At 39.4% G+C, this 12,842-nt stretch overlaps 2 protein-coding genes across 2 annotated transcripts in view; both read right to left on the bottom strand.

Annotated features, from left to right (window-relative positions):
- Window positions 1-2,204: 2,204 nt before the first annotated feature.
- LOC139468718 (uncharacterized) lies at window positions 2,205-4,279 on the bottom strand. The gene is made up of 3 exons (XM_071250842.1): window positions 4,117-4,279; window positions 2,689-2,916; window positions 2,205-2,245 (listed from the first exon to the last, which is right to left on the bottom strand). The coding sequence occupies exons 1-3, from the start codon at window positions 4,277-4,279 to the stop codon at window positions 2,205-2,207; spliced, it is 432 nt and encodes a 143-aa protein (XP_071106943.1).
- Window positions 4,280-9,415: 5,136 nt separating this feature from the next.
- The window catches only part of LOC139468858 (uncharacterized), a 4,299-nt gene continuing 872 nt past the window's right edge, over window positions 9,416-12,842 (bottom strand). Inside the window, exons 2-4 of the mRNA XM_071250992.1 lie at window positions 12,476-12,646; window positions 11,447-11,644; window positions 9,416-10,577 (exon numbers count right to left, since the gene is read on the bottom strand). Coding sequence (XP_071107093.1) covers window positions 10,438-10,577; window positions 11,447-11,644; window positions 12,476-12,646 — 509 coding nt within the window. The 3' untranslated portion in view covers window positions 9,416-10,437. The remainder of the gene's footprint in view (window positions 10,578-11,446; window positions 11,645-12,475; window positions 12,647-12,842) is intronic.

The raw sequence follows: 12,842 nt of genomic DNA, 5'->3' as shown, positions 1-12,842 counted from the left end.
GCAACACTTGCTTGTAGCTGTCGTTAAATAAGGGAAGCTCACGGATATGGAAATACTTTTGAAATCAGTTTGTTAAAACATATTTATTCATCATTCAACATTTTAATAATATATTCTCACCTGTTTTTAAAGACTATGATTTTAATTTTTAGATGAAACATCTGATCATACAAATGTACGTACTCAGTTTATATAAATTTCCTCGACATGTCGGTCGATAATAGAAATTATGATTTTTTTTTTCTTCCTTGAATTAGCAATTAACATATTAAAGTCTTGATGGAATGTGTCTTTTCAAAGAGAACGTGAAAAAATAGTATATATAGTTTATATGAGTTCATTACAGTATAATTATTTCATGAATTGCTGTATCAATCACGTCTGTATATTGAGAGAAAGTGATCTCTCTTACGGCAACTGCTCTTCCTACAGACACTTACTAATCAGTGTTTGTTTGTCAGTGATCGTGGTTATACCCGATCTCCATTTGAGTCGGACCCGATAAGATCCGGGGTAGAATACCAACCAATGCTTGCCGTAAAAGGCGAGTATGCTAGTCGTAAGAGGCGACTAAAGGGATCGCGTAGTCAGGCTCGCTGACTTAGTTGATGCATGTCATCGATCCCAATTGCGTAGATCGATGCTCGTGATATTAATCACTGGTCTGGTCCAGACTCGATTATTTACAGACCGCCGTGATATAGCTGAAATATAGCTGAGTGCGGCGGTAAACAACAAGCATTTGAGTCGATTCTTACAACAAGCATGGGGAGCTTATACTGCCGAATCCACAACGTAAGAGGCGACTTATTGGATCTGATGGTCAGACTTGGTGGCTTGGTTGATAGGGTGTCAAAGTGCCCTCGGTTTGAAGCGTTGTTCATGGTATCAATCACTGGTTTGGCTGGCCCCGACACAACTATTTACAAGCCGCTGTCAAGTACGGCGTTAAAAAATGCTTTGAAGAAAAGGATGGACTTGATTAAAAAAAATTTATTCATAAATCATACATAAATCGAAGATGATTCAATGAATTATGGCCAAGAATTGTCCACGAATTTACACTGAACTCTATATGGCGAACAAAATATGTCATTCCTCAAACCAGTTGGTCTCCCCTCCTTATGCATACGAGTGAGAATTTCTTCTAGGATTGGCAAAAACAAAAAGGGAATTTGGATAAGAAGTTTAACTTAAGATTCAGATCACACAGTTCAATAACAGTCAAATAGCCAATTTCCTTCCACTGATTTACCCACCTGAACTAGAAATATAAGAGACAAGCGCGAGAGCGGCTCACCTGTTCTGTTTTATATTTAGATCTCCGCATAAAGGTACATAATGAGAAAAAATATCCACAAGAGGGATGTCTGCGAACTTCCCAATAGTCAACTTTCCCTTTATGCCGAGCAATATTCCAGCTGCTCCAGCCTTTTGGGTCTACATTTGATAACTTTTGAGGTACAGTCGAGAATGCTCTTTCTAATAAGATTTCAAAGAACGTTATACGACTATTGTTCAACATAGTTTTATCAAGATTACAACATTTAGGCCTTAGCAAAAAGTTTTATTGTAGACATGTGGAGGACATTTTCAAATTTGACGCATCAGTGACAATACTGATGTCCGATGCAAAATCCCTATTTCGACTTTTGACATATCATCCCTTTTTCTGGTGAACACTTGACTTGCCTTTGCATGTGTGTGCCAATGTTGCAAAATTGAGGCAGGATACTTTTTCGGGAACACTGGGTATCATCACTATTTCAGGAGCACTTTTATGATCGTCACTTTATTTACTATATTTACAAAATAGGTGACATGAATATTTGAAACGAAATGTGAAAGTTTAAATTTAAATTTATGACGAAAGGACAGCATCAACCTAAATATTTAGCTAAAAAGAAGTTTAAATGAGACATGATACCGTAATTATTCAAAAGAAAACCAATTATATAGATTTCGACAAAGCATATCAGTTTGATATTATGACAATGGCACTATATACTCCATTAACTACAAAAACGGATGGAATCAATTATTGTATATCAAACAAGCCAATGGCGTCCACTGTACAACTGTAGATAGACATTGTTTGTGCATTGTTTCCAAGCAGTATGTTCTGTAACAGTGCTTGTCCGTCTGATATCGATTGCAGGCGCATTCATCTGAAGTCGTGGTGCAAGAGGACATCTATGTACAGTCTAGGAACACAATATCACTCCGTGGACCTCGGGGATTCCATCTGAAAATGCAGAACAATTTCATAGAACGAAAAAGGTTTTCAAATCTTAGAACAAATTATGTTCTAATTACATTATATATTGGCACTCGTTATTTCAAGTCCAGTTATCTCACAATTTCGCTTTATAAATTTCTAAACATAACATGCAATCGCAACATCCCATTTTCTCTATATCTCTACATCTGACACTCTATATGGCTGAAATAATGCCGATTCGACGTTAAAGTTTAATTCACTCACTCTTTCATATTAAGCATAAGGCTTAAGATAGATTTCGAAGTGACGGGAGTCGCCCGGATTTAATTATTTGTGTATTTCGATATCGTATTTTCTTTTGTTACCGTGTCAATATAGTTAGGTATTTCCCTCTACAAATTAGCCGTAATACTTCTTAAGAAAAGCACGTTGACAAGCATACATGTTCATATTTAAATTACACTCACGCTGTTCCTGGATCGGGTAGGGAACGTGGGGATGATTCAAGATAGCGGCTGGGGATTTCCAGAAGGACAGACGAAGGAAAATCATCCCGCCACAAATGGACGTCATCAGCCAGAACCAGTACCACGTGTCAATGGTGGGGGAGAGGGTGTGGCGGTGGCATACCGGGGCACCGGTAACTACCCCAGCACTCAACACCAAGGTGACGCGGTCTCCATTCTCCAATGAATCTGTAAAAAATGAAATATTATTTAATAAGTCTACTAGAGATTTAACTGATTGTATATTAATATCCAACTGCCGGCTAACTACTACGTGACCCTAACCGATACTAGTACATGTATATTACTGGACTGGCAGTCTTGATGACATCCTGATTGGGGCTATAATCTAGAGGATAAGTTCTCATACTTTACTACATTGTCTCATGCCCTGTTGCACTTCCACTTTGTTTACGCTCATTATTTTTTTAAAATTGCAAACGAGACAGTTCCGCATCCAGAATATTATCACGATCATATATCGCTTTCGCCTAATCTGTAGGCAGATTTCTCAGTCTGGGTTAAATGAGGGAGTGAATATCGCTTTAAGCACATCAACAATTTGCGTCTCCGAGTTAAAGTGGTGTTAGGATAATGGTTTGGTGTTCGCGTATGGGAGGTTTCATACACAATATCATGGGTTTCGGATCGGATCCCTCGAAACAGGATTGTATGGAAGATAGGACAAATCTTACAAAGTACGCAGGCGTATTGTCACTCTTTCTTATCTCAATTAAACATCATACAGGATTCAGGCATAGATCTTTTTGGCAGCATATTAAGCAAACGAGGTGAGGTGAAATAGGGTTTATTATCACATTCAAGATTATTGCACTCATATAGCGACGTTCATGCACCTGTGTGTTATAGTGCTAGCCGCCCACTGCTGTACCATGCCGAAGTTTAACATGGATACCCCGCTCAGACACAATATACTCACTCCTCCTGTCCAGTGCTTATTCTAGCCCCTAAAATCAGGGGTGGAAATTAGCATTAATCTGACCGGACCAGTTTTATTAATGTTAAAGGTATCCCAAGGGTTAGTAGTAAAATTTTAAACATTTGGGGGGTATTGCTATACGTTATCACTGTTCGGACTAGTAGAAACACGCGAAGATCCAGGGTAGAATAGGTCTTCAGCAACCTATGCTTGCCGTAAAAGGCGACTATGATTGTCGTAAAAGGCGACTATGCTTGTCGTAAAAGGCGACTAACGGGATCATGTATGTCATCGTATCCAACAAATTCAACTTATCGATTAAACTGTTACCGATTCTTCACTAAAGCTAAGTACATTTGACGTCTTATAGGACCATGAGTAATTCCCAAATGATCACAAACAATATAAGATGGCCGCTCACCAGGTAAGCTAAACAGAAGGTAACTTACCACAGGTGAGAATGATCCTAACTTCGTCAGTGGACGCAGCAGTACCCAGTATAGTACAGTAACAGTGATGGATACTGCCACAGCCATTGGAACTGCAACAGCTGTAGATATGACACAGTAGACAGAGCATCATCAAACATAACCTTCTCATCGTGATATACATTACACGTAAACTGCACAACTACTAATGCTACTACAGTATATTTAACTGTGATCACTTACCAGGAACATTCTTCTTATCCGAACAGGCTCAGTTTTTCGGATCGGATCGGATCGGATCGGATTATGTGATACTATCTCGACGTCAAATACTTACAACCATATGCTATTACGTACAGTGAGTATTTTATATACTATATTTTTTCGTTTTAACAAGGTGAATGAAAATGCTAATTATGGTAGATGCTAATTAGTGAAACATCAGCGGTCGACCTTTTTTCGCACGGTGTAATTATATCGCTGCAAAGTGCTGACAATAACTGTTCAGACCGGTTATTGGCATATAGCCAAAATGCGCTATGCATTCAACAGTAGGGACCTTTTGTCTTGTCTTAGTCCGGCAGAGAAATGATAATTTTACCCCAACCCAGAATTATGGGATAAAGTTTTTTATTGCTGGATTTGTTTAATGATGTTCTCTAGATTATGAAACTGACTGATGACACTCTGTCATCTTTGGGCATTCTGAAATATTCAAGATGACCGACAAGATGGCCGCAGAAACATGAAAATATCACTACTTTGCTAATAGTATGGGATATGGAACTACGTATGGTGCATATCCCTTATAGTTTGCCTTCAACTAATTAGAATATGTCATTCTAAATAAACTGGTATCATTTAAAACATAATTTGATTCTTAAAAAAGCAAGTAATTGACAAAGTGGCTGCCGAAATATTATAAAAATCAACAAATACGTGATTCTTTTAGGATTACTGATTATTCTGAACTTTCAAAGGTGAATATTGGCTTAAGGATTTCTTCACATACAAACAGTCAGTTTAGGTTTCTTCCTCATCATCAATAACAGGGTTAGTGAGTGGGTTGAAGCAGACACTGGAGCTACAGGAACAGGATACTGTGCAAGGTAACTGGGCGTGACTGTAACCACATCTATTTGTCTTACACCGTGTATCACTGCCACATGTGCACTGCATGTGCATGTGCGTTTCAAAATATATTGTGGTGTTAGATATGTATAATGCATAAACACCTTCAGGTACAGTAACTGGAAGTAGGCACTTTGATGTAATGTCTTTATGGAAATTAAACTGGGTTGGAACCATCGCAGGTGGGTCTGGCTGTAACACAGCCTTCCACACACTGGTTTGGAGATGTGCCCTCTTCCAGGTTTGGTAGCCCAAACTTGTAAGCGAGCCTCTGTGATTTGCCATGAATTGAGCTTCTTGTAACAAGATTTGGAGTAAATCTGCTGTAGGATCGCCAAGCAGTGAGAGAGAGTGACCATCTTTTAATACCTTGAACACTTTACCAATCTCAAAACACGATGATGTTGAACCACAACCACCGCAATGCATGTGCTGCAAGTAGGTCTAAAACTATAGGTTCATTTTTGGAAACAGAAGCTGCAATGTCCATGAATACCTGTACCTGGATATTTTGCAAGTAGTAGAAAGTAACAGGAGTTACATAGAAGTTACATAGGAATAACATATTATAATATGTTGAAGGCAAAACAATAGTGATATGCATCAAAAGTAGTCGGATATTCCATACAATTAGCACAGAAGAGATATTTTCATGTTTTAGCGGCCATGTTTAATGTTTAATATTTTAAAATGCCCAAAGATGACAGAGTGTCATAAGTCAGATTCATAACTTAGAATGAGTGCTTACACAAATCCCACAATAACAAAAACTTTATCCCCCAATTCTAGGTTTTTGTCCTCTCTGCCGGACTATCTTGGTTGAACAAATCGGCTGCTTTGCAATCAAAGTTTCTATAATGGTATGTTTCATGACCAGAACGGTGAAGGGACTGATGAAAATCTCCGAGTCTTTGGGTGAAAACAGAAATTATTTTGTGGAAACGGATATTATTCAAGGCACTATTTCAAAAGTAAAGAAAATAAAGTTTCACAAAATGACCAGGCAATTGAGAATAATGAACTCAGCGATGAACCTGAGACGGATTCACTGGCCAATCAACCCGTGAAGATTCCGGGTAAGAAAAGGTCTTCAGCAACCCATGCCTGCCCTAAAAGGCGACAATGCTTGTCGTAAAAGGCGACTAACGGGATCGGGTGGTCAGGCTCGCTGACTTGGTTGATACATGTCATCGATCCAAATTGCGTGTCTGGTCCAGACTCGATTATTTACAGACCACAGTCATATAGCTGGAATATTGCTGAGTGCGGCGTTAAACAACAAACAAACAAACAAATCAATGACAAGAGCAAAGGGTACAAAAGCAGGTCGTCCAGCTGTCTAAGGTGGATATGCAGACAAAAGAGTCGAACATTTTCTTCCTGTGTCCAGACTCTCTGGAATGCTATTTGAATGTAAGGTGAAGAATGTGGGAATGGCACGAGACCTGCAGCTGGGTATAAACCACCATGGGGCCAGGGTGTGACAAACACGTAATTTTATATTCTGCAAGACCAGGGCCCACTTGCACAAAGCGATCTTAGCGCTAAGACTACCGTAACCCTATGTTAAAGTATGGGAGTTACGATCATCTTAGCACTAAGATCGCTTTGTGCAAGTGGGCCCAGATATAAATTTAATTAAAACTATGAACCTAGATATCCAGGAACAATATCTTTCTTTGTGCCAGGCAATTTCTTTTTTTCAACAGACTGAAGCATATTTACTGCTACAAATGTTCTGTTTTGATGATGGATTCCGGGATAGAATTTGTCCCCAAAAATTGAAGTCAAAGCACAGGTAAGATTTGTCAGTTGTTCCGAAGTTGTATAATAAGAATATTAGGAATGTTTCTCATTGTATGACATGTTTTAAGTCATCAATGTGTACCGTTATGTGGTGTCCCACTAGGCACTGTTATTCCCTGTGGTGAGGATCAGTGTGCTGTATTATCTTCATGTGCCCTTGCAGAACAGCTTGAAAGCAATATACATTCTGTTGTGTTATGGCAGACAACAGTAAATATATGTTGTCAATGTAAGTGAATATCCCCCAAAACATTTTGCATTTGGCGTAAAGGGCAAAATAGCTGTGAAAATTATGTGAATGGACCACAGAAAATCAGTGATGACACCAGGTGTTCGTGAAAAGGGCAAGGATATAGAAACTATACTCACTTTATAAATGTTGATCTTGAATAGTGTTTAAATTTTGATTTCCAAATTGAAAAGCAAAGGTTAAACCAGAAATCGGTACGAACAGAAGTTGAGTGTACAATTGGTAATAACCGCACACGATCAATGAATAATTAGCAAAGGGTTGTGGCAGTTACAGCAGTCGCTTCGTGGAACTCTTGCCCTTGCCCCCTCTACACGCAGCCCAGACAGCGAATGGGACTTCTCCCAGGAAGCGCTGTCTAGTCAAACCCACCCAGAACTTTTCGGAGAATGTGAAGACTCCCCAACACTGCAGCCTTCTGCATTACCCAGATTGTCAGAAGGGCTGTATTCCTGGCTACTCTCCCAATGTCAGTCAACAGATTGGGAGGTACCAAACCTAAGGCACCGAGAACAATGGGAATCGGACAACTTGGTTCTTGGAATGCAAGCGTGACATTTCGAAAGCGAGGTCCGCATATTTGCCATGTTTTTCCTCAATCTTGTCAATCACATTATTGTCAAAAGGGACAGAAAAATTCAAAGATATAAATGATTTCATTGGATTTATCAAAAAGGACAAGATCAGGTTTGTTGGCCTGGATACGTCTGGGGCTGTAAATGGGCCTATTCCAAAGAATTTTGTATTTATCATTTTCCATGACGCCCCACACATATTCTAGGTCGCACTATGGGTGGACCTCTGTGTCAACACCACAAGCATGGCGAAGACGGTAATAAACTGATGGAGCTACACTATGATGTCGTCTAAGATACTGTGTTTGTGCCAAAGCTGGGCAACCACTGACAATGTGTTTGACAGTTTCATTATATTCATTACATAATCAACATTACATATTTACATATTGATGCCAATTACACATTGACGGTTTCGTGTGGGAAGTAACTGGTCCCGAGCAGCAAACAGAAAGCCTTCTGTTTCACTTTTCAGGCCAGACGACTTCATCCAAGCAAGGGACTCTGCAGGATTGCTGATCTTCTCAACACACTGCACATAAAGTCGTCGAGTGGTCGTTGAGATAGCCTCTCCTTTAAATGGCACTTCGCTTGGTTTACACTCATTTCTGTACCGTCCAGCAGTACCAAACCATCAACAAAATCAACACCGACATTGAGATTATGTCCCACATACTTGGCTCGTTTTAGAAAACTGTGGAATGCTTTGTTTTCATCATGCGTCTTGACATGCTTCACAAGAGGATCATCAGACAAATAAATCTGTGCAAAAGTGCACAAACAATTCTATCATGAAGAGCCCAAACGTTAATCAAACCACGTCCTCCCATCATAATTAGTAAATATAAGCGATTGAGGGAAGAGCGATGGTGGTGGGATCTACTGTCTGACATTATTCTTCGTGTGAGGGTATCAATACTCTGTCAATATTCTTGTTGTTATAATTATTATTATTATTATTATTATTGACAATACCCTGAATGTCTTGTTATTGTTATCATTATTATTATTATTATTGTTGTTGTTGTTAAGAGATTAAAATTTAAAAAAATGTTGTTGAGAGTTTTGCATTTAACAGGGTTTGTTGTTTTCATTTCCATGCAGGGGACGTGTGTATTTGGGAGTTAATTGTATGCAGTGAATGAATCCGACGTAGGCCTGGTCACCAAGCACTGAATGGGTACCCAGTAGGATTAGATGGTTATGTGGCTGTACGCAATAACCTTCCAGCCTCACTGGCAGTTTGAGTTGTATACTCCTCAGGGAGGTGTGAATGAAACTGTAGTGCACGCTGATCCTTTGGACCGGGTAATATTAATGCGATTTGGGCATTCTTTAGGGTGTCGATTTGTCGCATTATAAACATACACATTATATCCCCTACAAAATATTTTCGGAATACTAATGAGAGATACATCAAAACATTAAAACATTATTACATGAAATTAGACAAGATTGTAAATACTCGATGACAGAAATTATTTTATTTATTATTTGATCTTTATGTGAAGCAAGGTTCGTTGTGTAGGGCAACAAGTGAAAACATATTGCATAACCATTGTACTCAAATCATTAGAAAATACGTGACTCAAATCAGACACTGCTTACACACTAAACATACTCATTTTACTTCCGAGGAAATGAAAGCATCATGATGAACCTTATTGTTTTCAGGAAAGTTATACATATAATGAAATAAGTGAAATATCATCATTCTTTACCACGGAAAAACTGTTTAAATCACACTTAGTTCATTTGCAGTTATGCATGAATGAAGAATGTCCGTGCTTCCGATTCCTTCAAGCTTGAAGATTCTATCAATAGTTTGTATAATTGGAGCTGTGTTTATATATCACCAGTAAAGAAGTAACTATCTTGGCTACACATAACCGTTGATATCTTTAAACTTGATATCTATGTAAATGGGAAATACCTCCAGCATGTTTGAACGTTTTGGTTGATTGATATGGTAATTCTTTATATGATGTTTCAATACTACATCCGTTTGAATCTCTCAAATTTGAATACATTACTAAGATACTATCGTTGCAATATCGCTTTAGCGTATTGAATAAATTGAAATCAACACGTTTGAATATTTGAGCACAACAGTGCGGAAATATTTCCAGTACTTTCTGATGTCATTTCCAAATGTGTTGTGGAAAGCCCAGCATGGCTGCTTCCTCATGATGTGCATTTGTCACCACTCGCCCCTTTCCGTAACGCTATTCGGCTTGTCCCGGAATAACATGAGTTGGTCACGAATGCATGTTGCAAGTTAAATCGTTAGTTTTAAGCCGTTTATATTCTAGATATTATAGCATCTTCAGATTCTACTGTTTGGACATTTTTATTTCAATTTCAATTTCAACTAAACTAAATAACAAAGAACATTTAGAGGTCAGGTTAAATTGTATATATTCAATATAAATTGACGCATACTGGCAAAAGCCTTTGTGAAAAGATAACGTTTTATGGTAGCAAGCAGTCCAATATGGGACACAGAAGTCACGGGAGATCCCGGAGCCATATTATAAACACAGGCTTATTGGTATCGTAACTTAGTGCGTCCCCTGACGATCAGCTGGGGTCTTCTTTGTTGTCTAGAAAGGAACTCCTGTTAATATAACGATCTTCTTGCAGATCATCAGCATCTAAATGGGCCAGCCACCGCTCAATCCCCTGTGATGGTTTCTCAGCTACACTATTAATCTTTATATCTGAAAAACAGAAAGCTAATTTTCAAATTTTCATTTAGAGAGAAGAAGAGAAAGGGTTAGAGAGAGGGGAGAGAGAGAGAGAGAGAGAGAGAGAGAGAGAGAGAGAGAGAGAGAGAGAGAGAGAGAGAGAGAGAGAGAGAGAGGCCATGAGATATGTAATTAGTGCCATGTGTCAATGTTGCCCCTATTCATACAGCGTATCCCGTCATTGCAAGAGTAGTCTATGTCATAACCAATGTGTCAGCCGGTTAACAGTGGGTTTTAACGATTTGAATCAAACTTGCTTGGACCTCAAACTGGTCAGACCCGAATCTCCCTTAACATCCCTTTTACATTCTTCCTTATATGGTGATTGAGGGCTAAAGTGTATCCACATCATTCTCAACGTGCAGGGCAACACCGACAACGTGTCGCTATATTTAGACGATGGTGTAATAGTGTCATGTTACATAGTGTATTCAGAGATAAGGATTTCCGCTGAGAACCTGCACAATGGCATGTCACGGACGTTTCACACAGACAAATAAGTGGGTTCAGGGCAACCCGGGCAAGTCGACTCCAGTGTCACTGATAACGGCATGGGAGTGCAGAAACAAATATGTCCATGCATGAAGGGACAGTTTAATAGGCCATATGCCATTTCATCAGAAATGAACCATTTTTATAGGGGTGTGTCAATCATTAAATAATACTGAAACATCAAACTGTTAATTTTTAACATGACATAAAAATATCTCAGCATAATTTCTGCTGGGAAGAATCAAGGTAATTCCGCTCAGTCTCTGTACTATCCTTAAATACAAGTCTTGCGACATAGTTTGTAAAAACAGAACGATACATTAAGGTTAGCGTGAGGGTTTGGGACCTACACGGTGTTCCTTTGTAGATGGGCTGTATGAAAGCATCAGAAGCATCTTCCCTAACACCACTTCGACGTTGTTTAAAACAGAACCGGATGGTGATCAGGGATAACATGGCAAGTGAGAAGATCCCCAAGACGACAGACACCGCCCACAGCAGCTCGACGACAGGGAAGCTGGCTTTGTTTGCATCTGGCTTGGAGAAATCTAGAAGATAAAACAACATTTAAAATTGCAGCGAAAAAAAATATTGGTTTACATAGTATATAAAAATATAAACGCCAACGTCTCCGAAACAGATTCCATTGGGCGTAAAAGGCAAAATAGCAGTGAAAAATCCAGTGATGACACCGGGTGGTCGCGAAAAAGGGTAAGAATAAGCTTGTCGACAGTGTCTAGGTTTGACACTTTTCACTTATCACAACGTCTAAACAAGGATTATAAATAGGCACCAGATCGTCATCTGGCACCATGTACCCTTTAAGGTGTAAAATGACTGTTACATGAAAGGAGATGGGAAGATGAGCGTTACAACGACTTCCAGCTAATATTTAAAATTGTATCTCGTCAGGATTGGTTCTGTACTTGGACGCTTTTAACATTATTCCAGTTATATCACGGCGTGTCGGCTTAATGTGGGAGGAAAAACATAGACAAACATAGAAACATAATCGGGGCGAACCGGGATTCGAACCCACACTCATAGGTTTCTGGCGTGCCCAAGGGACGCAACTCTGCACAGCGAATCGCGGCGCCTTTTAGACGACTGGGTCACCCGTGCCCCGTTCTTGGATGAAATAAGAACCAACGAACGCCTTGTACAAATAGTGACGACATGAGGGGACAAACACACCCATCCTTCCTGCCGTCTGTACTTTAACCCTATCTGTAGTTCTATAGGAACAGCACTGTTCGGCACTACTTTCGGCCAGTATAATTTTATAAAATGTTCCTGCTTTTTACCTGTTACATGCAATATTGTAAATCTGGTTTACACTGATGTGAGCTAGACCTTGTACATCTCGAAACATACATTACCTGGACACTTCTCTGAGCATGCGTCATCTGTTTCTTGGTCTGTAATACAGATGTCCGCGCAAGGCTCACATCGTAATATGACTGTGTCCAAATATGTGTCAGGGGGACATAACTCTGCGTGATCCTTCACATTCACAGTTTTCTCCTCTTCGTGTCCTTGGACGATGAAACCTGTATTAGAAGAAGCAGTTATCTGAGGAACTATCGCCATGCCTTCACCACAACAAATATGAGTACAAAGCCAAAGTCACTATTACCCACGAGCCCGGGTATGGTGCTGACAAACTCAGAAACATATTTTGGGCGAACTGGGATTCGAACCCACGATCATTGGTTTCTGTCGTGAAGGAATTGTGGTGCATGAGAT

This window comes from Haliotis cracherodii, unplaced genomic scaffold, assembly GCF_022045235.1.
Source record: "Haliotis cracherodii isolate W230 unplaced genomic scaffold, xgHalCrac1.p SCAF_2, whole genome shotgun sequence".
Taxonomy (NCBI): domain Eukaryota; kingdom Metazoa; phylum Mollusca; class Gastropoda; order Lepetellida; family Haliotidae; genus Haliotis; species Haliotis cracherodii.
Note: the sequence above shows the minus strand (reverse complement) of the source record. Positions and strands in the feature narration are given on the sequence as shown.

What these genes read in the sequence shown, in the direction of transcription:
- LOC139468718 (XM_071250842.1), bottom strand. Translation starts at nt 4,279, where the DNA reads ATGTATATCACGATGAGAAGGTTATGTTTGATGATGCTCTGTCTACTG. An exon ending in TAGGATCATTCTCACCTGTG is followed by an intron (nt 2,917 to 4,116) that starts GTAAGTTACCTT and finishes CATTTTTTACAG; the next exon opens with ATTCATTGGAGAATGGAGAC. An exon ending in CTACCCGATCCAGGAACAGC is followed by an intron (nt 2,246 to 2,688) that starts GTGAGTGTAATT and finishes CTGCATTTTCAG; the next exon opens with ATGGAATCCCCGAGGTCCAC.